The following is a 25,255-nucleotide window of genomic DNA, read 5'->3' on the forward strand; positions in this document are numbered from 1 at the left end:
AGAAGGTTAGGAGGAATGGGATACAGGGGAACTTAGCTGTCTGGATACAGAATTGGCTGGCCAACAGAAAGCAGCGAGTGGTAGTAGAAGGAAAATATTCTGCCTGGAAGTCAGTGGTGAGTGGTGTTCCACAGGGCTCTGTCCTTGGGCCTCTACTGTTTGTAATTTTTATCAATGACTTGGATGAGGGGATTGAAGGATGGGTCAGCAAGTTTGCAGACGACACGAAGGTTGGAGGTGTCGTTGACAGTATAGAGGGCTGTTGTAGGCTGCAGCGGGACATTGACAGGATGCAGAGATGGGCTGAGAGGTGGCAGATGGAGTTCAACCTGGATAAATGCGAGATGATGCATTTTGGAAGGTTGAATTTGAAAGCTGAGTACAGGATTAAGGATAGGATTCTTGGCAGTGTGGAGGAACAGATGGATCTTGGCGTGCAGATACATAGATCCCTTAAAATGGCCACCCAAGTGGACAGGGTTGTTAAGAAAACATGGTGTTTTGGCTTTCATTAGCAGGGGGATTGAGTTTAAGAGTCGTGAGATCTTGTTGCAGCTCTATAAAACTTTGGTTAGACCGCACTTGGAATACTGCGTCCAGTTCTGGTCGCCCTATTATAGGAAAGATGTGGATGCTTTGGAGAGGGTTCAGAGGAGGTTTACCAGGATGCTGCCTGGACTGGAGGGCTTATCTTATGAAGAGAGGATGACTGAGCTTGGACTTTTTTCATTGGAGAAAAGGAGGAGGAGAGGGGACTTAATTGAGGTATACAAGATAATGAGAGGCATACATAGAGTTGATAGCCAGAGACTATTTGCCAGGGCAGAAAAGGCTAACACGAGGGGTCATAGTTTTAAGCTGGTTGGAGGAAAGTATAGAGGGGATGTCAGAGGCGGGTTCTTTACACAGAGAGTTGTGAGAGCATGGAATGCGTTGCCAGCAGCAGTTGTGGAAGCAAGGTCATTGGGGACATTTAAGAGACTGCTGGACATGCATATGGTCACAGAAATTTGAGGGTGCATACATGAGGATCAATGGTCGGCACAACATTGTGGGCTGAAGGGCCTGTTCTGTGCTGTACTGTTCTATGTTCCATGTTCTATGTTCTACAGTAACTCACTTCATGACTCCAGAGCCCGTTCACCATCTGCAAGGCACAGGTCAGGAGTGCGATTGAATACTCCTCATGTCATCCTGGTTGACTACAGTTCTAAAGAAACTTGATACCATCTAGAGCAAAGTAGTGCACTTGACCGCCACCACATCCATAAACAATAAGCCATTGCATTACCAACGCTCAGTAACAGCAGTGTGTACCATTTACAAGGTGCACTGTAGAAATTCACCAAAAGTCCTTAAATAGTGCCTTCCAAATCCCAACCATTTCCATCTAGAAGGACAAAGCCAGCAATTACTTGGGAACACCACGACCTGAAAATCTGCCACTCACCATCTTGACTTAAAAATAAATGATCATTCATTCACTGTTGCTGGGTCAGAATCCTCCCTAATGGTGGCACAATGACTCAGTGGTTAGCACTGCAGCCTCACAGCACCAGGGGCCCGGGTTCGATTCCAGCCTTGGACGACTGTCTGTGTGGAGTTTGCACATTCTCCCTGTGTCTGTGTGGGTTTCCTCCCACAGCCCAAAGATGTGCAGGTTAGGTGGATCGGCCATGCTGAATTGCCTGTAGTGTTCAGGGGTGTGTGGGTTATAGGGGGATGGGTCTGGGTGAGATGCTTCAACGGGTGGTGTGGACTTGTTGGGCCAAAAGGCCTGTTTCCACATTGTAGGGAATCTAATCTAGCATTGTGGAACTTCATTTAGGAAATGAACTGCAGTGGTTCAAGAATGTAGCTCACCACTATCTTCTGAAGGGAAACTAGAGACAGGCGATAAATGCTAGATGAGCCAGCGATGCCCACAACTTATGACTGATTGTCAAAAAAGAGATGCTGGATGAACTATCCCTTGTAAAGCATAAAATTAAAAAAAGTGCAGATTCTGAAAATCAGAAACAAAATCAGAATTTAGTGGAAAAATTCAGCACGTCTGGTGACATCAATGGAGAGAGACTGCTGAGCTAATGTTCAGGGTCCAGTGTCCCTTAAGAAGATGGTCTGACTTTGCTCATTATCAAACTATTACCATTTCCTTCATAGCTCTAAGCACATTGAAAAATGATTTTTCTTTTCACATTGACATTAGGTTGACACTATAACAGCTGATTGGTGTGTCTATACTTAGCAGAGCTCAGATTCTAAACAGAGATTAAACTATATACTCTTTGCTCTTAGCCATGAGTTCTACTGTTAAGAACTGGAGCCGATACATAGTGCCTCATCAATAACTTCCAGATACTAATACTATTCCTTCCTGCCACCTTTGGTGACAGGGTTTTATTATAAAGTGATAAGTTGCCATAGGCGTATTAGAAATGAGAACAAGGAGCAGAAGTGGACAATTCAGCCTCTTGAGCCTGCTCTGCCATTTTATCTGATTCACAAGGATTTAAAATGAAATTACAATGTTGTTTGGGTGACTCAACGCCTGATACAAGTGCCACAGTAGGTATGCTGTGCTTTTTTTAAAATATTTTAAAATTGCTGTCAGTGTCCCATCTACTTAGTCATAGAGTCATACAGCATGGAAACAGACCCCGTGTCTTCTAAATATTCAAACTGCACCTGCATCCACCACTTCCATTCCACACACAAATCACTCTCCGTTTAAAAAAAAAGTTGCCCCTCATGGCCTTTTTAAATGCTTCTTCTCTCACTTTAAAAATATGCCCCCTAGTTTGAACTCCTCCAGCCCTCGGAAAAGAGCCTTGTCATTTCACCTTATGTATGCCCCTCATGATTTTGTAGACCTCAATAAGGTCACCCCTCAACCTCCTATGTTCCAGTGAAAAAAGTCCGAGCCTATTTTAATAACTCAAACTCTCCATTCCTGGCAACATCCTGGTAAATCTTTTCTGAACTCTCTCCAGTTGAATAATATCCTTCCTATAACATATAGTACTCCAGAAGACACCTCACCGATATCGTCTACAAACTCAGTATGACATCCCAACTCCTACACTCAAATGTCTGAGCAATGAAGGCAAGCGTGCTAAACGTCTTCTTTGAACATTACAAGTAAATTCTAATTTGAAAGAGCTGAACCCTCTAACCCCCCGTTTTGGGAGTTTATCCTGGAATATGGTAGCTGGTGCCTCAGCATAGTGAGGCAGAAAGTAACAAAATTTAACTTATTTCACTTTCAAATTTGGCTTGTTTTGAATCTGTTTTGAGGTTAGAAATAATTGTAGAGTTTTTTTCTTTAAATTTGAGGAGGTAGGCACCTCTTGATAGGTTAGCATCTATTGCCCATCCCTACTTGATGTTGCAAAGTGATGGGGAACTGTCTTTCTGAACAACTGCAGTCTCTACAGTGTTGGTCACCCCACTGAACAGCTGGGGCTCGAATTGCAGCAAAGAACCATGCAGTCTACTGTCTCCTTGCTGTCTCTTTGAAATAACTGTTGTGCTCAGTTTCATATCCTGCTTTTTGCAATAAAAACATAAGAAATAGGAGCAGGAATAGGCCATCTGACTCACTGAACCCGCGGTGCCATTCAATAACATCATGACTGATCTTTTTGTGGACTCAGCTCCACTTACCCACCTGCTCACTGTGCACCCTTAATTCCTTTACTGTTCAAAATATCTGTCTATGCCTTAAAAACATTCCGTGAGGAAGCCTCAACTGCTTCACTGGGCAGGGAATTCCACAGATTCACAACCCTTTGGCTGAAGAAGTTCCTCCTCAACTCAGTCCTAAATCTGCTCCCCCTTATTTTAAGGCTGTGCTCCCCAGTTCTAATTTGACCTGCTATTGGAAACAACCTCCCTGCTTCTATTTTATCAATTCCCTTCATAATTTTGTGTGCTTCTTCAAGACTACCCCCCCCCCCCCCCGCCCCTTGGTTCTTCCAAAATGAATGCCTGTTAAGTTATGTTAGCTCGAACCTTATTTTGAAAGAGTGTTGGTAAACGGATAAATATTTTGAACTTTTGAAGAAATATATTTTAATGAATTGTGTCAATTAAAAGTTGTATTCATTTTGAATATTCTCTTTTTCTTCTCAAAACTAGATCCTCCAGTGTCACCAACTATACTATGCAGATCCAATGCTTACCCAGAGACATTCTACTGCACGTGGCAACTGTCAAGTCCAACCTACATTCCAACAGAATTTGACATCTCTGTAAGGTCTGTTCTGGCCTAACCGTTCTGCTTATTCTGCTTTATTTTCTTTAGTATTTTCTTGTTAAATTTTAAAATATTTTATTGCTACAGTTACAAGTGGTAATTTGGTGTTGTTTAATGCATACCACTGAAAATGAGACTAAAAATACACATTTTAATCAGTGTGTAATCCAGCACCACTGAGAAATCAATTTTTAAGTAACAAAAATTATTTCCAGAATTCTATGCAGCAAACGTTACTAGTTATATTGAAGCACAAAAGTACTTTTTTCAATAAGTTAAGAAGGTCAGTTGAATAAGTTTTTAACAAGTTTAGTGCTCTGCATGCGGAAAAAGCAGCTTCGAGGCTCCTTTAAAAGCTCAAAGACAGATGCTATCAGTGACAACAGTGATTAAGTTCATCTCAGGTGAAATAGGTTAGGAGGCTCAGCATGCTGTCAGCGCATGATTTTAGTGTCTCCTGCAAAAATTGCAGAAACTCAGTTTACACTGAACATAGCTTTCTGTTGAAAAATTCACAATCAATTTTTGACAGTATCAGATAAATTGTACAGAATCCACACAACTGTATGAATCTTTTATGAATGATCCTTGAATGAGAAGTCAGAATACTTACATGCTTAAAAACAAAGGTTTTCTGAAAGCCCAAAGATTTTCCAGAGTTCATTAAAAGGGTTTTGTATCAAAATGCATTTAATGTAAGACTATGGTTGACCTATTAGATGAGATTATAAGCAAATGGCCCATTGCGGAACTGAAGTATGTGGACAGTATTGGTTTCTGCTAATCTAATGTCCTTTGGGGTGGCAAGGCATGCAGTGTGATTCACCTCTGTACAAGGAGAAAACCAGCTAAAATTTCAGGTCTGTATCACAATTCATTAATTACATCTGGAAAGTACATATATGTGAATGCTCGCGGAAAGAATCTGGCTTAAAATGATGCCACCAGACGTTAGCAATCATTGTATGTAATGTACTAAGAATGAGTGGGTGAGTGAGGAAGAAAGTCAGACAATATTTGACAATGCATAATCCCAAAGCTCCTTCAATTTTTACAATATTTTGACAATGCATAGTCCCAAAGCTCCTTCAATTTTTACAATGTTCCCAGAGTTTCCCAAACAGGTGAACACCAAATTCAAGAATACAACAATATTCATAATTCAGGCTACAGGCTCAACTTAATTTTTCCATTGGGTTATTTCCTCTTATATTTGAATAAATTACATGGCTGGAGAGCTTGATCAGTAGGACAGTTGCCTGTAAATGCACAATTCTGCAATGTAACAGAGTCGTAGAATCATAGAGCTGTACAGCATGGAAACAGACCATTCGGTCCAACTCGTCCATGCTGACCAGATATCTTAAATAAATCCAGTCCATTTTGCCAGCATTTTGGCCTGTATTTCTTTAAATCCTTCCTATTCATGTACCCATACAGATGCCTTTTAAATGTTGTAATTGTACCAGCCTCCACCACTTTCTCCAGCAGCTACTTCCATATATGCATCACCATCTGCATGAAAAAGTTTCCCCTTAGGTCCCTTTTTATATCGTTTCCCTCTCATGTTAAACCTATGACCTCTAGTTTTGGACTCTTCCACCCTGGGGAAAAGACCTTGGCTGTTCACTAATCCATGCCGCTCGTGAATTTGTAAACCTCTGTAAGGTCACCCCTCAGCTAAGAGCACTCCAGGGAAAGTAGCCCCAGCCTATTCAGCCACTCCCTATAGTTCAAACACTCCAACACTTGCATCATCCTTGTAAATCTTTACCAAACCCTTTCAAGTTTCACAACATCTTTCCAACAGCAGAGATTGCACGCAGTACTCCAAAAATGGCATAACCAATGTCCCGTACAGCTGCAACATGACTTTCCAATACTTGTACTCAATACACTGATGAATAAAGGCAAGCATACCAAATATTGTCTTCACTACACTGTCTACCAGAGACTGCCCTTTCAAGGATCGATGAACCTGCACTCCAAGGTTTCTTTGTTCAGCAAAGTGCAAGTTCTGTAGGCAGTTAGGAAGGCAACACAATGTTAGCATTCATTTTGGGAGGACCAGGCCACAACAGAGATGTACTGCTGAGGCCACATAAAGTTATGATCAAACCGCAATTGGAATATTGAGAGTAGTTTTAGATCCCATATCTAAGAAAGGATGTGCTGCTATTGGAGGGGGCCCTGAGGAGGTTCACTAGGATGATCCTACGAATGCAAGCTTGTCATATGAGGAGCTGTTGAGGACCTTGGGTCTGTACACAATGGGGCTTAGAAGGCTGAAGCGGGGTGGAATCTGATTCAGACTTACAGACTACTGAGAGGCCTGGACAGAGTGGGTGCAGAGAAGATGTTTCCATTAGTAGCAGGGACTAGAACTTGAGGGAACAGCCTCAGAGTGAAGGGATGACCCTATAGAACTGAGATGAGGAAGAATTTCTTCAACCACAGGGTGTTTAGGTTGTGGAACTCATTGGTGCAGAGAGCTGTGGAGGCCAGGTTATTGAGCGTACTTAAGACAGAGATGGATAGGTTCTTGATTAGTAAGGTTATTCAAGGTTATGGGGAGAGGGCAGGAGAATGAGGTTGAGAAACACATCAGCCACGACTGAACAGCAGAGCAGATTCAATGAGCTGACTGGCTCCTATATCTTATGGTTTTATGGGCAGTGAAGGCTAAGTCCTTCAATAGTTTTAAGGCAGATTTAGATAGCTCTGTTACTACTTTTATGGGTAGGCAGGAAATGACTGGTCAGGTTAGTCATGATCTTGTCAAGAAGTGGAGTGGATTTATTAAGTGTCCGCTTCCTGACTCTCGTTCATATGTTCACATTTCAAGCTGCTGAGAGCATTTTTGATTAAACCGATTGGCCTGTTGAGAATGCTTAAGAGCTGGTGTGGGTCTGGAGTCACACATCTGTAAGAGACAGTGGGTTTCCTTACTTGAAGCACGTCGTCATGGTGGTGTTGACCCAACAGTGCGAGGAAATTGAAAAGTTGTAAATTTTAAAAGATTATTGCGTAAGGGATTGACGGCTTTTATGTTAGTTGTTAAAATGTATCTTCAGTCAGGTCAGGTGCAGTCAAACCACAAGTAGCTGAAACCTGAGAGATAAAGAGATAAAACCCATAAAAAGTACCTTGCATATTGTATAAGTAACTGATATTAAAAAAGAATAAATGGAAACAGCGTGCAAGGGTATAGGAAAAACAGGTTTCTAATGGACAAAGATAGGGAGGAGTGGAAGTCGTAGGAAAGTCATGTGAAAGCCTACAAAGTGATATAGATAAGTTAAATGAGAGGGCAAGGATCTGGCAAATGGAGTACAGTGTGGGAAAATGTAAAATGATTCATTTTGGGAAGAAGAATTGTAAAGAAGCATATTAGCTAAAAAGGTGAGAGATTACAGGGCTCTGAGCCGCTGGAGGATCTTGATATCTTTGTGCACAAATCACAACAAGTTAGTTTGCAGGTACAGCAGGTAATAAAGAAAACCATGAGAATGTTATTGGTTATTACAATGAAGATTAAATTCAAAAACAGGTGAATGGCCATTGGATTCATAATGCAATTTGAAGAGATGGTACAGACACAATGGGCTGAATGGCCTCTGTCTGTGCCAGTGCTGCTGTTGCAAAGTTGGGTGGTGTATTTGTGAATTGGAGGGCAGGACGTTAGAATTTGATAGTCATAAAATGATGGGGAGAAGAGTGTGTGTTAGGATGTATTTTTCTGGGTTTGGAGATTATAAAATATGTGTGCAAGAAGCAGCAGGTGCACAGAGAGTTAAATAGTGGCACCACATTAGCCAACCTCCAGTCTTCCGGCATCTCATCTGTGACTATCAATGATACAACTATTTCAGCAAGGGACTAACAATGACTTCCCTAGCTTCCCACAGAGTTCGATGGTACACCTGATCAGGATCCCAGGGATTTATCCATCTTTATGCATTTTAGGACATCCAGCACCACCTCCTGTGTAATGTGGACATTTTTGAAGGTGTTGCTATTTATTTCCCCATGTTCACTATCTAACGTATCTTTCTCCACAGTAAACACAGATGTAAAATACTCGTTTAGTATTTCTCCCATCTCCTGCGGTTCCACACATAGGTGACCTTGCTGATCTTTAAGGGATCCTATTCTCTCCTTTGTTACTCTTTTATCCTTCATATATTTGTGGAATTATTTTGGATTCTCTTTAACCCTATTTGCCAAAGCTATCTCACATCCCCTTTTTGCCCTCCTGATTTCCCCCTTAAGTACGGCTGCAGCTTCTATACTCTTCTGGGGTTCACTAGATCTCTGCTGTCTACTGATACATGCTACCTTCTTTTTCTTGACCAAAGCCTCAAATTCTCTAGTCATCCAGCATTCCCTACACCTATCAGCCTTGCCCTTCACTTTAACAGGAACGTACTGTCTCTCGACTCTTGTTGCTCCATTTTTGAAGACTTCCCATTTTCCAGCCATCCCTTTACCTGAGAACACAATCCCCCCCAACCAACATTTGAAAGTTCTTGCCTAATATTGTCAAAATTGGCCTTTCCTCAATTCAGGGCTTTAACTTTTAGATCCAGTCTATCCTGTTCCATCACTATTTTAAAACTAATAGAATTATGGTCACTGGCTCCAAAGTGCACACCCAATGACACTTCAGTCACCTGCCCTGCCTTATTTCCCAAGAGTCAGTCAAGTTTGCATCCTCTCTAATAGGTCTATCCACATACTGAATTAGAAAATTTTCTTGCACACAATTAACAAATTCCTCTCCATCCAAGCCCTTAACACTATAGCAATTGCAGTGTACGTTTGGAAAGCTAAAACCTCTTACCATAACCACACAATTATTCTCCGATAACTGAGATCTCCTTACAAATTTGTTTCTCAATTTCCCGCTTACTATTGTGGATGTCTATAGTACAATCATCTCTTTCTTATTTTTCAGTTACACTCAAATAACTTCCCTGGACATATTCCAGGAATATTCTTCCGAAGTACAGCCATAATGTTATCTCTAATTAAAAACGCCACACCCCACCTCTCTTGTCCCCTATCAATCCTTCCTGTGGCATCTATATTCTGGAACACTAAACTCCGAGTCCCGTCCATCCCTGAGCCACGTTTCTGTAACTGCTGTCTATCCCAGTGCCATGTTTCCAATCATGCCCTGAGTTCATCTGCCTTCACAGCTGGGCCTCTTGCATTGAAATAAGTGTAGTTTTATCTCTCAGTCCTACCTTGTTCTCTGTTCCTGCATGCCCTGATTATTTGACACGTTCCTTTTCCCAACTGCACCAGTCTCAGGCTGATCTCTTTTGTCACTGTCTCCTTCGTTCTCCACTGTGCAGCACCATCCCCCGCACTTACGCACGTTAGTTTAAATCCTCCTTAGCAGCTCTAGCAAATCTCTTCACTAATATGTTAGTCCCCTTCCAAATCAGGTGCCATCCATCCTTCTTATACAGGTCACTTCTACCCCATAAGAGATTCCAATGATCCAAAAATGTGAATTTCTCACAGAACTTTTAATGAGAAAAAGGCAAAATAATGTATTATTTTTCTATGCTGGTACAGCAAAGACATGTGAACACATTGCTCCTTTAATCCACTATCAACAACATAAAAGTCAGTGAGGCAGTCTCCTTAGTACATGTTGACTATCAAATGAACTGAGTGCTTCTATATTCTACAAAGAACACCACACTGTCAACAGAGCCTCATAAAAATAGACAGTAAAACACAATTTGGGTTATAGATCACATAAACTCTCAGAAATGGTTTCTGTTGGTAAAGTTTGATGTGAATTATTTGACATCTGTATTTTAGAAACTATGTGGTACCTTAAAGGTTAATATTTTTTGCGGTTCCTTTGCCACACTGATAGTCACCTTCCTGCCTAGCTGGCACTCACTGGCTTTGCTTCATTAATATTTCTCAAATGTGAGCCTGCTTAATGATGCTGTCAGCTCCTATGCTAATGGAAAGTAATGCAGCCCAGTTTTCCAATACGTACTACAACCATTGTCTGAGGAGACATTGAGTGTGCTGTCTGCTAGAGGATCATTAGCCTGTGGGTTTCTGAGCTTGAATTATACATATAAAATGTTAATTTCCATTTGAAGCCAATCTGGTGCCAAGACTCTAAATGCATTTCAATGTAATGATGGTATCAAGGTCATTCTTTAGCAATACTAATATCCATATTGCATTAAAAAGAGAATGCAGCTGTTAGCTTTCTTTTGCTTCAGGTTTTTAAGAGCTGAAAGAGACTGGTGTTAATGAAAGGAAACTGTATCAGTGATTAAATGATATACATCAGATATGGATAAGAAAAAGTGAAAATAGTAATGTACTGCGTTAGTATTGTTCAGTTATTATTTTCTCACTAGATGCTTGTCTGACACCGATAGAAACTCTTTCTTCATGTGCAAGAGCTTCCAAATCAAATTATTGATACATGTAAAGAAAAAAACCATCTCTTCTGACCTTACATGAAATGCACCGCCTTTCCCCTTATATTTGTACTCCTCAGTACAGCAAGACAATGATATCACAGTTTATTTACTTATAATGAAACACTCACCACAGTATTAAGCACCTCTGGCTGAGATCGTGCTGCTTGTTTGTACGCTAATTTGTGGAGATATCTGGAGATCAGTGGAAATAATTCCAGCTCCAAATTGTAGTCTTATCTGTTCAGGTTCTGTGAATGAGCAGGTTCCCTCTGAAGGCAATTCATTTTCTTCTGGATTACTGTTTGTATGGAGGATACTACTTCGATTTGGAGGATCAGTTTTTGTCAATAGGCTTTGTTGGATCAAAGAAGAGCAGGTTGAGCTGTTGCATTGTGCTCAGGTAGCAGCTGTCCAGGGAGGTGGGTTCGTGGCCTGTCTGAGGGAGGAAGATTGGGTCGTGATGATCCCAAGAAAGGTCATAGAGGACAGAGGGAGGAAGCTGGATGATAAAGAGAAGGGCGGTCTCTACCAAAGACAATTGAAACATGATAGAGAGGAGATCGATGGAGATTTAAGGTGCGGCAATGGTAAAGTCGGGTCATTCAAATTTGGCATCAAGACCTTCGACTGTGTGGGGTAACAGTGTGCGTGTGACTTCGCACCTGCATTACCACACAATAGGGCAGCCACTTTTGCTATGGATATTTAATTGGCTAGTAGCCATGTGATTCCACATGCCTTACCAACCTGCCTCCAAGCAGAAATCTCATTCAACTGCAATCCCACATTGACAAAATCAAGACTTCACGATTGTGCCTCACTTGTTCCCTTTATCGACTCCTACAATTTAAATGGATAGTCTTCAGTCCTTAAACAACTGAGCAGTAGCTCTTTCAGCCCTCACTGGATAGATGGTGTGTACACACCATGGACATATACTCCATCAAATTGTGATTCAACAGCATTAAGGGCCTTTTGGAAATGCAAGCACATGTTTGTGCTTCTGTGTAACAGCTGTGCTCCCTTGTAGTGCTCAAACTGAAGCTATGTAATTGACAACTGGCTTTATGCCTCAGAACAACAAAGGCGGGGCAGCTTACAATGTACCAACTGCTGTAATATTCTAGATGTCAGAGTCCAATACAACATACCTGATTCTCACTATACTTATTATTTATTCCAGGCCCTTGTGCCAAGACTTTTCCAAAGAGATGTACAGTCATGATAACAAAGTGTGAAGCTGGATGAACACAGCAGGCCAAGCAGCATCTCAGGAGCACAAAAGCTGACATTTCGGGCCATGAAGGGTCTAGGCCTGAAACGTCAGCTTTTGTGCTCCTGAGATGCTGCTGGGCCTGCTGTGTTCATCCAGCTCCACACTTTGTTATCTTGGATTCTCCAACATCTGCAGTTCCCATGATCTCTGTACAGTCATTAATCTTATTGTCCTCCCAGGTGCCAAGCAACAAATTGATTCAGACAACAGCCTTCTTTCACAGCAACCAGTTAGATGTTTTGCTGTAAATCTCATCAATTTGCACATCACCTAAGGTGGAATTCTTAGTATCTTTCGGTATTCGTTGGATGAGGACCAATCCTTACACAAGTCTTCCCTCCTAACCAAGCTGTCACCATATAGTCTAATGATTGGTATTGTTTGCTAATGAGTTAAGTGAAAAATCGTTGTTTCTACATTGTGTTTCCAGGAAATAATATTCTGTGACATTCTTTGGCTGAGAATAAGAATAATTTGACCTTGATTTAGTCTATTAATTGCAGCTTGTTTTCATTAGAAACAATAGATATGCGAGGCAAAGAGATAATACAAAAGTTTTCACTCCTTTTGCAAAATCTTTGATACATTTCCAACTCAATGTATGGTTCTTTGTAATTGTTCATGAAGTTTATCAAGATTATCTCCACAGAAACTGCAATATAGCATTACAGGAATTGCTTGGGCAAGGAAGACAGCCACAAGTAAATCTCCATTTGCATTGCCATTGACCCCTCTGCTTCTAGACGTTGCCCAACTGGCAATGTCTGTGATAACAAAGTGTGGGGCTGGATGAACACAACAGGCCAAGCAGCATCTCAGGAGCACAAAAGCTGACATTTCAGGCCTAGACCCTTCAGCAGAAAAGGGGGATGGGGAGTGGATTCTGAAATAAATAGTGAGAGAGGGGAGGTGGACCGAAGATGGATAGAGGAGAAGATAGGTGGGGAGGAGAGTATGGGTGGGGAGGTAGGGAGGGGATAAGTCAGTCCGGGGAGGACAGACAGGTCAAGGGGGCGGGATGAGGTTAGTAGGTGGGAAATAGAGGTGCAGCTTGAGGTGGGAGGAGTGGATAGGTGAGAGGAAGAACAGGTTAGGCAGATGAGGACGAGCTGGGATGGTTTTGGAATGTAGTGGGTGGAGGGGAGATTTTGAAGCTGGTGAAATCCACAGTGATGCCATTAGGCTGCAGCGTTCCCAAGCAGAACATGAGTTGCTTTTCCTGCAACCTACGGGTGGCATCATTATGGCACTGCAGGAGGCCCAGGATGGACATGTCATCTAAGGAATGGGAGAGAGAGTTGAAATGGTTCGCGACTGGGAGGTGCAATTGTTTATTGCAAACCAAGCGTAGGTGTTCTGCAAAGCAGTTCCCAAACCTCCGCTTGGTTTCCCCAAAGTAGAGGAAGCCACATCGGGTACAGTGGATACAGTATACCACATTGGCGGATGTGCAGGTGAACATCTGCTTGATGTGGAAAGTCATCTTGGGGCCTGGGATGGCGGTGAGTGAGGAGGTGTGGGGGCAGGTGTAGCACTTCCTGAAGTTGCAGGGGAAAGTGCCGGGTGTAGTGGGGTTGGAGGGGCATGTGGAGCGGACAAGGGAGTCACGGAGAGAGTGGTCTCTCCGGAAGGCAGACAAGGGTGGGGCTGGAAAAATGTCTTTAGTGGTGGGGTCGGATTGTAGATGGCAGAAATGTCGGAGGATGATGAGTTGTATCTGGAGGTTGGTGGGGTGGTATGTGAGGACGAGGGGGATTCTCTTTTGGCGGTTATTGCGGGGGCGGGTTGTGAAGGATGAAGTGTGGGAAATGCGCGAGACACAGTCGAGGGCGTTCTTGACCACTGCAGGTGGGGGAACACTGCGGTCCTTGAAGAACGAGGACATTTGGGATATACGGGAGTGGAATGTCTCATCCTGGGAGCAGATGCAGCGGAGGTGAAGGAATTGGGAATAGGGGATGAAATTTTGCACCTTTGTACTATTACAGTACAATGAAAATCTAAACAGATTTTTGCAAAGGAAATTTAGCTGTTACTTGTAATGAAGTTCAAAGGTATAATACAGTTTTCAGTTGCATGTGAAAGATAAGATGCTCACTTAATTCAACAATTGCCATGAATTAAAAAAGGCATAGTTTAAAAATACTGATATTGGTTTGCTTATTATTTGAATTGTACGCAAGCTCCCTTCTGTCATGACCCTTCTTACGCATGCTTAGAAACACTGAACAATGAAGGAGAATGAGTTGAAATCTAAAGTGCTGGAAAATTAATCCATTATCAGTTTGATTCATTTGACTTTTATTTCAAAAATGTACTTTATTCTTAAAAATCTTGATATATATACAAAGTCACTGGAGCAGTTCAATTCTATACATTTTTTTGCATGTAGAACAAACAAACTCAAGTCATTTCTGGCTTATACAAGACTGTATTTACATGCATGTGAGGCACTGGGAGGGTCCGGCAACTAAATAGACCCCCACTGTACTTTGGCAGAAAAATCTTAGATGATGGTCTTTCCCTACTGTGTCTTGGGCGGCAGCTGCCCCAGGCTTTAGAGTGTCCCTCAGCTCATAGTCCCTGCCCTTGGAACATACCAGTCTGCAACACTTGATCAAGGTCAATTCCTTGTTCTGAAAGATCAACAAGTTTCGGGCAGAACAAAGAGTCTGTGGTCCTCCAGGTGGAGTTGATGTTTGTTTCAGTGTTTGTCGCGGGGAACAGACCGTACATCACAGAGTCCTACATCACAGAGCTGCTCAGGATGAATCTTGACAAAAACTACTGCATTTCTATCCAGATTTTGTTTGCAAAGGCACTTTCCAGCAGGAGCTATGTGACAGTCCCTACCCTCCTCTCTCAAGGCTAGTTCAAACTGCTCACAGACGCTCATAAGTCTGCACGCTGGCAGCAGATCCCAACAGAAAACGGTGATGTTATCCATGTTCACGGAGGCTTTAACCTGCTGGCCTCTGCTGTCTGGAATTTTCACCCCTCTCAGGCTCACATCCTTCTTGATGGTCTCAGCCAAAGGCTCTACACAACACACAAACAAGGCAGAATGAAATGGGCAGACCTGCCTTACTCGAGACCTGATCAAGAGGCTTTCTGATTCACACCCATTGACTGAGATTGCACTAGCAGTGTTAGTGTACAGCAGCAGGATCCCATTGCAGATTCCTTCTGAAAACCCATATCCCATATGTACAAATGCAACATCCTGTCAAAGGCCTTCTGATCCAGGCTGATGAGCAGGTGTCCACCCATGGGTTCAGCACATAGGCGATTGTATCCCCCCTGAGGAGAGCAAGTCTGTCCGAGATCATCCTCCCTGGTTCAGCACAGGTTTGGTTCGGGTGCATCACTGATCCCAGAGACAGGACAGCTACTTGGTCGAAAGTTGCACCTCCTGGATTTGAATACATAATTTAGGCTAGTTTGCCTGATGCATCATTTCAACTTCTCTAGTTTCCTCTGCTTGGGTATAGGATATTATTAAACCAACAGCTTTAGTACAACACTAAGCAGTGTACTTACAGGCCCTCAAAGATTTGCATTTTCATTACCTCTTGAAATATTTGTAGAATAGACTTTGTGATAAGTCTGTTGTACTATGTTAACAAACATAGAACATAGAACATTACAGCACAGTACAGGCCCTTCGGCCCTCGATGTTGTGCCGACCTGTCATACCGATCTCAAGCCCATCTAACCTACACTACTCCATGTACCTCCATATGCTTATCCAATGACGACTTAAATGTACCTAAAGTTGGCGAATCTACTACCATTGCAGGCAAAGCGTTCCATTCCCTTACTATTCTCTGAGTAAAGAAACCACCTCTGACATCTGTCCTATATCTTTCACCCCTCAATTTAAAGCTATGCCCCCTCGTGCTCGCCGTTACCATCCTAGGAAAAAGCCTCTCCCTATCCACCCTATCTAACCCTCTGATTATTTTATATGTTTCAATTAAGTCATCTCTCAACCTTCTTCTCTCTAATGAAAACAGCCTCAAGTCCCTCATCCTTTCCTCGTAAGACCTTCCCTCCATACCAGGCAACATCCTAGTAAATCTCCTCTGCACCCTTTCCAAAGCTTCCACATCCTTCTTATAATGCGGTGACCAGAACTGTACACAATATTCCAAGTGCGGCTGCACCAGAGTTTTGTACAGCTGCAGCATAACCTCTTGGTTGCGGAACTCGATCCCTCTATTAATAAAAGCTAAAACACTGTATACCTTCTTAACAGCCCTATCAACCCGGGTGGCAACTTTCAAGGATCTGTGTACATGGACACCGAGATCTCTCTGCTCATCTACACTACTAAGAATCTTACCATTAGCCCAGTACTTTGCCTTCTGGTTACTCCCACCAAAGTGCATCACCTCACACTTGTCTGCATTAAACTCCATTTGCCACTTCTCTGCCCAGCTCTGCAGCTTATCTATGTCTCTCTGCAACCTACAGCATCCTTCGTCACTATCCACAACTCCACCGACCTTAGTGTCGTCTGCAAATTTACTAACCCATCCTTCTACGTCCTCATCCAGGCCATTTATAAAAATGACAAACAGCAGTGGACCCAACACTGACCCTTGCGGTACACCACTAGTAACTGGTCTCCAGGATGAACATTTCCCATCAACATGTTATAATGCATCAAAACAATTGCACAGCTAGATTTCAGCCCTCAATAAAGTGAAATTAATTGAAATTTCTTCCACTAGAAAATGATTGTATATTTATTTACTGACAGCATAACCATTTTTCTTTGCAGGCATGGGGAGAAGGAAATTGAGACAATTATGGATCCGTACCATAAAAATAGGTGCAACATCAGATTTCTGGAAATGTTTTCTACAAGCAAATACACTGTGACTGTGACAGCAAGGAATGCACTGGGATCCAACTCTTCATCCATCTCATTTAATGAGAATACTATAGGTGATGGTTGACAACTGAAAATGCTACGTGTGATTTTAATGTCAATGTTAAGGCAATTTTACTTTGGTGCTCGTTTGTTATGGATCATAGGAAATAGTGTCCATGTGCTATCTGTGTTTGCCACAATAAAGCTGACTCACTTCTGATTGTAGTATCAACATCCACGGAAATGTAGTTCCAGAGTCTGTCATCAGGATCATGATGCCATTGTAATGAGCAATGCAAAGAAGAGTAACTTGCACACATAAGCTGTTCTGCACAATTTGAACTGAACAAATGAAAGTACAGAATTATCTTTGGGGAGGAATGCTGCTATTATAGGAGCTGACAGTTGCAGTGTTGTGAGTTCTTAATTTAATATCAATACCCCGAGTAACAGGTAAGTAAATTTGAATTACAAGAATTAAAAGAACACCAACTCCAAATGCAACCCACTGTTCATAACTCAACGCTAGAGAGACAGTCCTTCCACTCCTTGCCTCCCATGCATTTATTCATAATCCCTACCTGTATCTGAAAGGATATCAATGCTCTTACGTTGGTGGACCGAGAAAAGCATAAGCACTTGGAAAAACTGAAGAGGGTATCCAAAAAGGTACCAACATTGGTGGCACATTTCTTTTGGAATTCAGTGACTTGGTTCCTTAGAATGGTTTTTACTCTGTAGATCTGTGTGTTTCACTCTGTTAAGCAGATTGTGTGTTTAACTGGTACATTGTGCACGAGCATAAGCAGAATTAAGAGATATTCATTGATTAAGGAGTGCAGTTATCTTAATCAATCCTTGATTAATTTAAGACATTGCTGCTGCTGTTTGCAGCGACTCCTACTAAGAGGCCTGTTGGATTTGTACACCGTACTCACACATTTTACACGATCCTCACACATCCACTGAAGCTTGTCAGCAGCTTCTGTGTGATGCCCCCTTTAATTTTGATTTTATTGTCAGCTGTACTCAAGTACAAAAGTACAGGGGTATAGTGAAAAGTGTATAATGTTGTCACACAAGGCAACATCTTGGGTACACGTACCTAAGTGCAGAATCTGAAGAACAAGGTAGAAAGAAGGAACAAAGTTAAAAGTTAAACATTGCCTCTGGACAACATTTCTGTAGCCTTTCAGCTTTGATCAGTAATACTGACATTTTGTCCTGACTCTTTAAAGATTTCATTTTTATCTTGCAATTTCAAGTACCTCTCCCAATAGGCAAGAAAGAGATAAGTGCAGGGTTAAATTGTATATATGTAAATAACAGAGTATTGTAAACAAAATTGGGGAACTGGAAGCATAGAGGCATTGACAGAAATGTGGTTAAAGGCAGAACAAGACTGGATACTTGACATGAAAGATAATGGGAACTGCAGATGCTGGAGAATCCAAGATAATAAAGTGTGAAGCTGGATGAACACAGCAGGCCAAGCAGCATCTCAGGAGCACAAAAGCTGACGTTTCGGGCCTAGACCCTTCATCAGATAGGGAGATGGGGAGAGGGTTCTGGAATAAATAGGGAGAGAGGGGGAGGCGGACCGAAGATGGAGAGAAAAGAAGATAGGTGGAGAGGAGAGTATAGGTGGGGAGGGGATAGGTCAGTCCAGGGAAGACGGACAGGTCAAGGAGGTGGGATGAGGTTAGTAGGTAGGAGGTGGAGGTGCAGCTTGGGGTGGGAGGAAGGGATGGGTGAGAGGAAGAACAGGTTAGGGAGGCAGAGACAGGCTGGACTGATTTTGGGATGCAGTGGGTGGAGGGGAAGAGCTGGGCTTTTGTAACCCTCACCCCATCCCCCTCTCTGATGAAGGGTCTAGGCCCGAAACATCAGCTTTTGTGCTCCTGAGATGCTGCTTGGCCTGCTGTGTTCATCCAGCTTCACACTTTATTATCTTGGATACTTGACATTCCAGCTTATAAAGCTTTTAGTAGAAATAGGGTGGGGAAAAAGGAGGGAGGTGTAGCAAAAAACAGTATCACTGCCCTTGAATAAGTTACATTTACTGACTTAGAATCTATATGGTTGATGGTGAGAAATAGGAAGTGACTGGTATGTTGGCATTTATTATAAGCCTCCAAAAATAATGGAGAACTTAGTAGGAAAACGCATTTGTAGGCAGATTATGGAAATCTGCGTTTTAAGCAGAGTTGTGTTAGCTTGAGATTTCCATGGTAAGAAGAAAGGTAGAATGTGGGGCACGGAAAGAAAGAAATTCCCACAGTGTATGCAGGAGAACTTTCTGAAATAGTACATTTCCAGCCCTACCAGGAAAGAGGCTGTGCTGGATCTGGTCCTCGGACGTGAAGCAGGCCGAGTGGAGAATGTCAGAGTGGTAGGGCATTTAGGAAATAGCAATTATGACATAATAAGGTTTTATATTAATTTGGAAAAGGAAATAAAAAATCAGTTAGAGATTAAAGAGCAGATTTTAGGGGTCTAAAAGTTGAACCAGGGCAGGTTGATTTGAAACACATTTTGGTGGATAAAATGTTGAAAATTGAGAGAACCTTAAAGGAGACATAAATAGGGTGCAAGTTAGGTACATACCCATCAGAAAGCAAGATTACCCAGGATATTAATGAGGCAGTAAGGAAGAAAAGGGGCTGTATGCACAACAGTCAGCAATAGAAATCAGGGAGAGTATCTCAAATGTAGGAAAGAGGTTAAAGCTGGAATAAAGAAGGTCAAGAGGAAGGACAAGCAAAAGATGGCAAGCTGCATTCGAAAATAAAAAGTAAAATGTTCTTCAAACCTATTAATGGTAAAAGTTTAATGAAAGATAGGGTGGAGTTCATGAGGAACAAGCAGGGTAGGCTGCTCACTGAAGCAAAGAAAGTGAATGAGTTTCAAAATGTTTGGTTTCTATCTTTGCCGAGTCAGAAAACGGTGACTGGCTTTGTTGAAAGTGTGGCTGTTGAGCAGCTGAGCAGTACAGTGTTAAAGAAGAGGTGCTATAAAGGCTGGCAGCATTCCAGGTAGAAGAGTCACCAAGCCAGTTTGGGATACATCTAAGATTTGGGATACAGCTAGGCAATTGTGGAGCTGGTGACAGAAGTTTTCCAAGCCTGTTTAAACACAGGATTAGTCCTGGGGAACTGGAAGTTTGTTTAAACGAATTTGTCACATTTACAATTTGGGGGGGTGGGAGGCGCAAATGATAATCCAGTAAACAACAGACCTGACAGCTTGACATAAATCAGCGGGAAAACTGATGCAGACCATAATGCAGGATAAGGTAGACATGCACTTAACAAAAAATAAGCTAATACTTGACAGTTGTTAAGGGCAGGTCATGATTGACAAATTTAATTGAGTTATTTGATACAGTGAAACAGGTAGTGAATGAAGGTAGTGCTGTAGATGTTGTAATTTTGGACTTTTAGATAACATTTGATGTGGTGCCTCATGGTAGGTTGGCAAGCAAATTAGAAATATTTGCGATTGATTGGTCTGTGGCAGTGAGGATTAGAAGTTGGCTAAATGCTGGGAAACATGCTCGGTAGAGATGGGCCTTTCTCAGATTGGAGTCGAGTTAAAAGTAGTGTTTCCCAGGGATTGGTTTTGGGGCCCTTGCTTTTTCTGATATAAATAAATGATTTGAGAGGTATATTGAGGGAAAATACTCTAAATTTGCAGATACTAAGCTGGGGAGAAAAGTGAATTGTGAGGATGATAGTGAGCAACATCAGAGGGACATTTACAAGTTGCCAAATGGGCAGACACCTGGCAGATGTATCTTAATTCAGAGAAATGTAAAGTAATGAATTTTAGTAGAAAAAACACAGAAACTACTTGAAAAATTAGTGATTCAAGGGTCCCCGGTTTCTAATAGCTTATGTTCTTGCCTACATTTTTACACTTCTCAGTGCATTGAATTCTCTGAATATTTCTTCTGTTTACAATTTAAATATGTTTGATAACAATACATGGTATTATCTTACCCCGTCTTCACTAGAAACATTTTGATTATTACAAATATAAAAGTCTACAATTGATTCACTCTATGTGTTATCAAGAAACAGTTGGAGGCATTGGATAGTACAAATGCTGTGGGCCCTAACAACACTCCAGAAATAGTGCTGAAGACATGTGCTACAGAACATCCCTCTCCCTTTGCCAAGTTGTTACAGTGCAACACTGGCATCTAACTGACAAAATTCCCCAAGGTCCTATTCATTGTGGCCAGCGACCTCAACCAAGCCAACCTCGAGCAGGTGATGCCCAATACCACCAACATATCTCGTGCCCCACCAGAGGACTGAACATTCTGGACTACTGCTACACAACCATCAAAGGCGCCTACTGCTCAATCCCCTGCCCATACTTTGGAAAATTTGACAACAACGCTGTGTTCCTCCTCCCAGCTTACAAGCAGCAGTGAAAATGGGAGAATCCTCCACAAAATAAAGCACAGTGCTGGTCCAAGGCAGTGGAAGACCATCTCCAGGACCGCTTGCACTTGGTGGACTGGACCGTGTTCGAGTGTTCAGTCGAAAACCTTGACGAGTATGCCACCACCCTCATCGACTACATTAGCAAATGTGTGGAGGACTCTGTACCAAAGAAGTTAATCCAAGTGTTCCCCAACCGTAAACCTTTGATGAAAATCCACTTCCTACTGAAGGCCAGTCATGCAGCATTCAAGTTTGGTGACCTGGACCTATACAGGAAATCTAGATATGACCTCCTCAAAGTCATTGGGGACGCCAAGCCGCCCCAAGTCGGAGGCCCAGACCTACCAAACAGACTCCCACTGTCTAGGCAAGGCCTAAATGACATTAGGGGATATAAAATGAAACACTGTAAGATACTGGACAATGACACATCCCTCCCTGACATGCTCACTGGCTTTTATGCTCGGTTTGAGCAGATCACCACTGGCGTGGCAACACCTGTCCCAGCAGCCCCGGACACACCTGCTCCCTCTGTCACCACTTCAGAAATCAGATCAGTCTTCCTGGTAGTCACCCTGAGGAAAGTGACGGTGTCCCTGGTCAAACACTCAGATCCTGTGCCAACCAGCTGGTGAAGGTACTCACCAACACCTTCAGCCTCTCCCTCCTACAAGCTGAAGTCCCCTCCTGCTTCAAGAAGACCACCATCATCCCCATACCCAAGAAAACACATGCAGTGTGCCTTAATGACTACCGCTTAATACTGACTTTAATAATCATGAAGAGCTTCACGAGGCTGGTTATGGTCCACATCAATTCCAGTCTCCCAACCTCCCTCAATCCCCTACACTTTGCCCACTGGCGTAACAGGTCCACGGAGGATGCCATATCCCTAGCCTTGCACTCCTCCCTGGAACATCTGGTCAACAAAGACACCTATGTCTATACCTCCCCCCTCACCTCCATTCAAGGCCCAAAACAAACCTTTCATATGAGATGGGGATACACCAGCACATGTGTCAACTTGGTCTGCTGTATCCGCTGCTCGTGATGTGGCCCCCCCTATATTGGTGACACCAAGCAGAGACCATTTTGTATAGCATCTATGCTCTGCATGTGACAAATGACAATACCTTCCGGTTGCTAACCATTTCACCTCCCCCCCAACTTCCTGGGTGACATGTCCATTCAGGGCCTCCTCCAGTATCACAATGACATCACCTGCAACTGGAGGAGCAACACCTCATATTCTGCTTTGGGAGCCTACAGTCCAATGGTCTAAACATGGAATTCACCAGTTTTAAAATCTCCTATCCCCAGCCTCATCGCATGACCAACCCTCCCTCTCATCCCCACCTCCTTGTCCTGACGCAGCCTGTGCATCATCTCTCCCACCTATCAGCCCCACCCATCCCACAAACTAATCCTCACCACTCCCTACTTGTACTCGCCTATCAGCATCCCACCTACTTTCCCCAGTCCCACCCCTCCTCTCCCTATTTATTTCCCAGCTCCCTTCCCTACTTCATATCTGAAAAAGGGTACCAACCTCAAACATCAGCTTTCTAGCTCCTATGATGCCTGTTGCGTTCCTCCAGCTCCACGCTGTGTTATCTCTGACTCCAGAATCTGCAGTTCCTGCTATGCCTATGTCAGACTCTTGTACGTTGACTACAGCTCTGCCTTCAACACCATTATCCCCTTCAGACTGATCTCAACACTGTGTGACCTTGGTCTTGGTTCTGCCCTCTACAACTGGATCCTCAGCTTTCTGACCCTCAGACTGCAACCAGCGAGGACAGGTAACTGCACCTCCTCCAGAATAACATTCAACACTGGAGCCCCTCCCCCCCCACCCGATGTGTCCTCAGCCTCCTACTGTACTCCCTGAACACCTACGACTGTGTTGCCAAATTCTGAACTAATGCCATATGCAAGTTCACTGATGACTCCACGGTAGTGGGACAGATATTTAACAATGAAAAGCCAAAATACGGAGGGGAGATAGAGGGCCTGCTGCACTGAAAACAATCAATCTCTCAATGCCAGCAAAACTAAAGAATTGATCATGGACTTTAGAAAGAGTTGAAGTGAGAGTGATAGTCCTTGACATTGAGGCCAAATTTGACTGAGTGTGGCATCAAGGAGCCCTAGCAAAACTGGAATCAAAGGAGGTAAACTGTCCAGTGGTTGGAGTCCTACCTGGAGCATGGGAAAATGGTTGTGTTTGTTGGAAGTCAGTCTTCTCAGCTCCACGACATCTCTGTAGGAGCTCATCAGGGTAGCGTCCTAGGCCCAACCATCTTCAGCTGCTTCATTCAATGACCTCCCCTCCATCATAAGGTCAGAAGTGGGGATGTTCGCTGATGATTGCACAATGATTTAATGACTCCTCAGATACTGAAGTAGGCCATGTTCAAATGCAGAATGAGCTGGACAATATCCAGGCTTGGGCTACCAAGTGCAATGTAACATTTGTGCCAACAAATGCAACACAATGACCATCTCTAATAAAAGACAACTCAACCTCTGCCCCTTAACATTCAATGGTGATACCATCACTGAATCTCCCATTATCAACATTCTTGGGGTTACCATTGACCAGAAATTCAACCGAACTGACTACGTTAATCCGTGGCTACTAAAGCAGGTCAGAAGCTAGGAATGCTGTGGCAAGTACCTCACCTCCTGACTGTTGAAAGCCTATCCACCATCATCTGCAAGGTACAAGTCAGGAGTGTGTTGGAATACTCCCCACTTGCCTGAATGAGTATAGTTCCAACAGCACCCAAGAACTTTGATATCATCCAGGGCAAACCAGTATGCTTGATTGGCACTACATTCACAAATATTCACTCCCTCCACCATCAATGCTCAGTACCAGCAGCATTCACTGTGTAGGAGATGCACTGCACAAATTTACCAAAGATCCCTAGACAGCACCTTCCAAACCCATGACCACTTCCACCTCGAAGGACAAGGGCAGCAGATATATGGGAACACCACCACTTCCAAAGTCCCCTCCAAGCCATTCACGATCCTGACTTGGAAATATATTGCTGCTCCTTCACTGTCACTGGGTCAAAATCCTGGAATTCTCTCCCTCAGGGCATTTTGGGTCATCTATACCACATGGACTGAGACAGTTCGAGAAGATAGCTCATCACTACCTTCTCGAGGGCAACTAGGAACAGGAAATAAATGCTTGCCAGCCAGCAATGTCCATGTCACATGAGTGACCTAAAAAACGCAAAATGAAGAGGTTGGCCTTTTATGTCCTTGTATCAATTTTTACCTTTGGTACTATAAGCCATTCTTTATATCAGATTATCCTTCTTTTATCCTTTTTTTTGCCTTTTCCCAAATCTCTCACCTTTGCTATCAGTGTCATACTATAGAAACGTCTTTCAATTTTTAATGATCAACATAATTGAATGCTTAATTGGGCATCCGTCTTTGAGAATTCACACCTATTGTTTAGTATTCCAGGTTCCTTACAGATTTAATGGATATTTGGATTTATTCATTATCAGATGCATGAATCTGTGTGAATTTGAGCTGAGAAGTTGACATGCTGGGTGTCAGTTTAGTTTCTTGAATCAGGCCCCTGCAGTTACTCTCTGTTGCCTGCAGCCTGGAGGTGAGCCTGCTTGCCTAAGTGCAGGAACAGCCTCCAGTTGCCCTGCAGAAAGGGCCCTTCACTCTATTACCTGTGCCTCACAGTGGTGGTCTAGCTACCAGCCATTTCTAATATAACCTCTAAAAACGTTGAAGAGAGTGCATCTCCGTCCTGTAACATTCCTTTGTTTAGTTGCCTTTCATTACAATCTACTGCTTATTAAAAACTGGAAACCTTCAGACAGGCCCTTGGTCTTCAAGTACTCAAAGTGACAAACTTGACTCCAAGCCAGTTAAGATGTG

At 42.9% G+C, this 25,255-nt stretch overlaps 1 protein-coding gene across 5 annotated transcripts in view; it reads left to right on the forward strand.

Annotated features, from left to right (window-relative positions):
* cntfr (ciliary neurotrophic factor receptor) overlaps positions 1–25,255 on the forward strand; it is a 380,088-nt gene that overhangs the window by 258,150 nt on the left and 96,683 nt on the right. For all 5 annotated transcript variants that reach the window (XM_059649256.1, XM_059649278.1, XM_059649273.1 and 2 more), the window contains 2 exons: positions 4,141–4,258; positions 16,788–16,954. In XM_059649256.1, coding sequence (XP_059505239.1) covers positions 4,141–4,258; positions 16,788–16,954 — 285 coding nt within the window. The remainder of the gene's footprint in view (positions 1–4,140; positions 4,259–16,787; positions 16,955–25,255) is intronic.

This window comes from Stegostoma tigrinum, chromosome 1 (genome assembly GCF_030684315.1).
Source record: "Stegostoma tigrinum isolate sSteTig4 chromosome 1, sSteTig4.hap1, whole genome shotgun sequence".
Taxonomy (NCBI): domain Eukaryota; kingdom Metazoa; phylum Chordata; class Chondrichthyes; order Orectolobiformes; family Stegostomatidae; genus Stegostoma; species Stegostoma tigrinum.